Raw genomic sequence first — 6000 nt, 5'->3', positions numbered from 1 at the left:
GTTGTGCGTGCATGCGTGCGTGCATCTTTTAAATAAAACAAAGAAAAACTGCTCTGCCCCTTTCAGCGGCTCCCTTCAAGTTGAGGGCATCAGCCCCTTAGGCTAGCGGAAGAAGTTGTGATTTATTTCCCTATTTATATGGAAGGCTGGTGGAGGCCGATCGGGAGACACAGCCCCCAATTCGATACAGATCACCGTTCAAGTTGTAGCAAAGGTCCTATAATAAAATGACGTAGTCCTTCAAAATTCAACCCTCCGAAGCTCCTCCTATGCTCCACGAGCTGGCATTCAGACCGAGACGCTTTTGAAGGTTTCAAAGTATATTTGCGCGGGAGTGATGGAAGCTGTGAACGCCTCCCTTCACCTTACCGCAACTTTCTATTGTCTGGAGGAGGAGATGGAGGCGGCGGCGGTGGCACGTTGGCGCCCAGGTTGAGTCATCTTCCCTGCTTTCTATAGGCAAATCTCTCTTGAGGAACATTAAACATGGCGTCCAAAAGCACCCCGGAAGTTGGGCACTGTGGGTGGATCTAACGCCAGAAAGCTATCCCTTCGCTGACATTGCCTTCAACCCCGTGAAGAACGTTGAGAAGTGCCGGGCGCGTGCGGCCCTTTTCGCACGCTAATTCCCCAGCTCGGCGCGCGCCGGGCGCGCGCATCTTGAACAGCAAACTAAGCGCGCGCCCGTTGCTTTCCAGCCGCCAGGTTCGTTCGGCGCTCAGGCCTTAATTAGGAAGAGGACGCAACATGGCGCTCGTGCCCGGCCAGGTGCTGCGAGTCGCCATCCTCCTGTCCTATTTTTCCATCCTGTGCAATTACAAAGCCATTGACATGCCAGCGCACCAGACCTATGGAGGCAGTTGGAAATTTCTGACGTTCATTAACCTGGTAAGTCCCCTTGCCCCGCCACCGCCGCCTCCTCGGGATGTGAGGATACGCTCCCATCTCCTGGGCAAGGAGGGTGGCTGCGCACCCCCTCCAAATCTGGCCGGCAGCCACTCCGACGCAAGCTCCTCGGGTCTCCGAGTTCGTTGCCTGCCTCATTTCGCAGTCTGGCGGCGCTGGCCCGGGGACGAGGCCTCCTTTGCGTGGAAGGACTCCTGAGGGGCAGCACTTAAGGGGACGCCAAAAGGGGAGGTGCTGCGAAGGAAGACGTTTTTCATTCGCACCGTCGTTTTTAAAGAAAGAAAGAAAAAAGTCACTGCAATCGCAACTCTGTCATCTGAAGATGTTGTCTTTTTGTTAACTCGGCAAATGAACATTGCTGAGGAAGAGAGAGAAATATATTAGGATTATTGGCTCCCCGACGTTTAGAAATAGCAATACAAAGCACTCTTCCAAAAATGATATTTGCTATAAGGAAAAAGAGAATTATAGGTAGCAGTTTAATGGATAACAACCCCAATGAATGTCATGATTGTACATTATATTTTTTCTCAAGTAAACCCCTTACTAAAAGCAGTTTATCAATTCAGAAGGGTTGGCTGGTTTCTTTTCTTTAGAATTGCCACTTCTGGGCATACTGTGTGAACATCCGAGTGAAAATATCACTTACATTGTAGCTATTTATTTATATTTATTATTATTATTATTATTATTATTATTATTATTTATTAAATTTTTATGCCACCCAATTCCCACTGATTCTGGGAGGTTTCTATTCTGTTTCTTTACAGAATATAACTGAGCCAACTTAGTGAATTTCAAATGAGTCAGGCTATATGTCCCATTATCCCCATCTAGCAACATAATGGCCATGTTGGCCTGGGATGAAGGAGTAGTAGTTTAACACAATGCCAATATTGTTGGTATTCAGCAAAGGCTGCATTACTCACATCTTTCGAATGAAACGTTTAGAAAACTGTTATCTATTTTGTATTGTCCTAGTATGTTTAAGAGCTCTTTGCTGGGTCACATAGTACATTAACCTATACTGTAATATGGTTTGTTTACTGGCTTGGCATGTTGTGTGAATTCAGACTCCGCAATTTTTAAACTGTAAATTATAGCTTGAATAGACAAGGTCACTGTTGCTTGTTTAACAACTATGGTTAAACCAAACTATGGCTTACTATGATCTAACTAATGCCCAATTCTACTTTTGTCTCCACTGCCTGCTTAAAGGCTATCTAGTCTCCTGTCAGTGACAGAAAATGGACCTTGACATTTTTACCTGCAATTTTACTTTGTAACGTCAAAGACTGACATAGGGAGTAATACATTCATTTTACATGTATTATTGGGGTTATTCAATTTCTTTGAGGCATCTATTGACCTGTTTTGTTTTAATGTGTATTACAAAATTTTATCAGATCTGATGCTCAGATCATGCTAGTTGTGAATAATTCATTTCAATGGTTCGCTATTTTGTCTTCTGTTCTCTAAATGCACCCATTTCGTACCTGTATGTTGATCTGTTGACTGGCAACAAAAATAGAAGGCCAGTATTTTTAATATAAACAGAATGATTGCAACAGGATTTCGAACAGATCTTAAGATAGGCCTGGTTGCCTTACTGATGGATGTTTCTTAGTTTCTTTATTTTTAATGTCCAAATATGAACTAAACTAGATCATATTATAAAATTTGGAAAAATAATTGCTGTTGAGAGTAGCTTAATAAGTGATTTATAAACTATGATTTTGGTTTTATTTATAGAGGCTTTTAAAAAAAAATAATAGCATGATTTTAAAATACTGTCCAACAGTTAATAATAAGTACAGTTAACAAGTTGCTAAAGTAGGTGCTTTGTACTACATTGGCCTTGGAAACTCCAAAACTTGTATCCTATATTGGAAACCCAAAGCATATATCATTCCATTTGCTTCATCCATTTTTCTATATACATTTCTCTTTGTATTAAATTATAGCAACATAATGGTAAGTCAAACTTACTACATTACATTCCTATGAACAGGAAGGTTAGAAAAGACATTTTATTCTGATGAATGTTGAAAAATATCAGCTGCTTTATACCAGTTGTGTGGTTTCTTGATCCCACTTGATCCCACTGATAAAAGCCCCCTGAATTAAAAAAAAATAAATCAGAGCATCTTGAGGCTGTATATACAATTAGAAGATAGATCAGCCTTTCATTCATCTCCAGTCATTTTAGGGTGGAATGTTATATAGTTATACATAGAGAGCCGGGGAGATGGCCTTGAAGCAGATATTCAGAAACTTTACAAAAAGGACAGAAGCATTCTTTAAGTCCTGGGAAGGGAGATAGTATTAAGAAGAAAGTCACTAATTCCTCCCTGATTCCCTGGGGTATAAGAGGGAGGGAAGGAAAAGCACAATCAGATTCACAAGGTTCTGTTACTTTAGCTTAACAGAATTTATCGCTCAACAAAATATAGCTTTAGTTTTCCTGTGGAGTTGGTTTCCTAATCTGGTATACCTTGTAGGGCTGACAATTATTCTTCATCTGCAGATTTGTGTTGCCTCCAAAAGAAAAGCATAAGCATCTTCCTTTTATTTATTTTTTAAAGTAAATAATCCTAACTCCTGCAGGATTGACAAATACACCTCCTTCCTTCAAAACTAACAGATCCCCACCCCCACCCCATTATTTGGTAGTTCTAGAAGAGGGAGGATTAGTTAAACTTTTCCCCAAATTTATGATGTCATACTTTATACAAAAGACTAAAACTAGGAAAACGGGAATTCAGAACATCTCATTGCCCTAATGCAACATCTGTAGACAGGACAAGAAGCCACAGTCTGGACAGTATATGGTGAAACAGACTGGCTCCAGGTCAGCCAAGGAGTGAGACAAGGCTGCATAATCACTCCTTATTCTGTCTGTCTGTCTGTCTGTCTGTCTTACTGAGGGAAGCAGGATTGGAAGAAGATGAGTATAGTTTTAGAAGTGGAAGAAGAAATATCAATAATCTGTGCTATGTTGATGACACTCTTCTAATAGCTGAAAATGCAAATGATCCTCAAGCTCTAGTAATGAAAGTCAAGGAGCACAGTGGACAAAAAGGATCTACAATTAAATATAAAGAATAGTAAATTTATGACAATAGGTACAGCAACCAGCCTTAGAATTGACAACAAAGACAGCGAAGTAGTGGACAGGGCATTCACCTCAGTGGTGAAACAGTAAACAGGATTCCAAGTGAGTATTGCTAGCTGAAGCTTTTTCCTGGTGGGAGCATATAAAAATATTCCAGCAACACTAAAGAACCTGAAGTGTTATATAGACAGCCATAGTTAGCTCTGCTCATTCTGGAGGAACTGGCTGAACTTTTAAAGGACCTTACCTAATTTTGTAGTCTTAAGAATTCTGCAAAGCTGGGAGGAGGAAGGTTTTGTTCAGGATTCTTCATCACTTGCCATCATCACAGAAGATGATGGCAAGATAATATATTCCAGCTTAGATGGCCCCAAACAAAGAGAATGTCTTTCCCGTAAAGAAATAGTTTGATTTTCATCCTCAGAATCTTCTGCCGCACCCACAAAGATCTGAGAATCAGAAATCATAACAGTGATTCATGACCCCTCTTGACAGGTATAAAAGTGGCAGGTATAACTCCAATGTTTCAATCTGCCTCCTCAAATTTTAATTACTTCATCAATTTCCAACCTTGTGCACAGTAACACTGAATATGGGTGTAAATACAAAAGCAAAGAATGTGCTTCCTTGGACCAAAGTTCATTATTAAAACTAAGCTCAGTCTTTTCTATCACAGAGACCCAGGGCTTGGGTACTTGATGTACAGTGGTGCTTAAAAGAGTGTGAACCTTTTGAATTTTCAATCTTTCAGTGTAAAGATAACCTAAAACATGATCTTCTGCAAATTAAATTTTCATTATTTTAATTGGTTTTTAATGGTTTTTATTTTGGTTGTTTATTTGTAACTATTTTTTATTTTCTGTTTTTAAGTGCATGAGCTTCCCAGAGTCATCTATGTGAGATGGCCAGCTATATAAATTGAATGGATAAATAACCCCCCTTTCTCAATATTATATCTATCTTTTCAAGAATGAAAAAATGCCTGCAGTTGACCATGATGGCCTTGTATTAATGTTATATCTTCTTTTCAATTATTTGAGACTAGATTTAATACAATTTCCTGCCGGGAAAAATACATGATAAAGTGTGTTAAATTGTTTAGAAAAAGACTGGAAAAAATAACTACATTTAGTAGAGATAACGTTTTTTTTTTGCTTTCTCAATAGATGGCAGCACATTTCTGACCTTGCCTGGGCTTGGAAGCTAAGTAGGATCAAGACTAGTTGGTACTTGGATAGGTGACCTGAAGATGGTATCAGAGCTGTGGGGTAGACTGTAAAGTTAAAAATACATCCCAGAAGAAGATTATGGCAAACCACTGCCAAATCATTATCAAGAAAATTGCACGAATCTGTCAATGAAGTCGCAGGGAGTCACACTCAAATCAAAGGAGACTTTATTGTACTTTATTTTTTAATATTCTAACAATACATAGGCAGCCTTCATAAATGCTTGGGGCAGGAAAAAATATATTATGAAGGAAGCCTCAGACTGGGCTTTTCCTGTGGAGCTTAATGTCTAGTAAATTATACTTTGTGGTAGAATAATGGTTTCCCAACAGGATAGACCAATTTTACATACTTGCTCATGGAGGTGTAAATTGTAGTGTACAAAACTGCAACTTATCAGAGAACTTCCTGTTTGACAGCACTCTTCCTTTCATCATAACCAAATTATAATGTTATAACTGTATTTTTAGCACATCTTTCTCCATATCGTAGAACTTTGATAATTTATAAAGTTGACGAACCCCCACCTGCATCTTGCTAAATCAAACACTTAGGTCTGTCTAGCTTAGAAAGAAGGCAAGTGATGGAGTACATAAAATGCGTAAAACTATGCATGTTGAAGATAAGTTGTCATGTTGCCTGTTACGATGAGTGCTTTATATCGTAACGTTTCACATGTCTTTCACTAACGCGGGGTTGGGGGTGCAGTTAGGCATTGTTGTGCTGGACTGCTTATCTGCTTTCTAGGTT

The 6000-nt window shown here is 39.5% G+C and overlaps 1 protein-coding gene across 5 annotated transcripts in view; it reads left to right on the top strand.

Moving 5' to 3' along the window:
* The first annotated feature begins 322 nt into the window (after positions 1-322).
* The window catches only part of AIG1 (androgen induced 1), a 115620-nt gene continuing 109942 nt past the window's right edge, over positions 323-6000 (top strand). For 2 of the 5 annotated variants that reach the window (XM_063309234.1, XM_063309226.1), the window contains exon 1: positions 323-888. In XM_063309234.1, coding sequence (XP_063165304.1) covers positions 748-888 — 141 coding nt within the window. In that variant the 5' untranslated portion in view covers positions 323-747. The remainder of the gene's footprint in view (positions 889-6000) is intronic. The other 3 variants (XR_010068357.1, XM_063309218.1, XM_063309247.1) reach the window with 3 other exon arrangements.

Source organism: Candoia aspera, chromosome 1 (assembly GCF_035149785.1).
Source record: "Candoia aspera isolate rCanAsp1 chromosome 1, rCanAsp1.hap2, whole genome shotgun sequence".
NCBI lineage: Eukaryota > Metazoa > Chordata > Lepidosauria > Squamata > Boidae > Candoia > Candoia aspera.
Note: the sequence above shows the minus strand (reverse complement) of the source record. Positions and strands in the feature narration are given on the sequence as shown.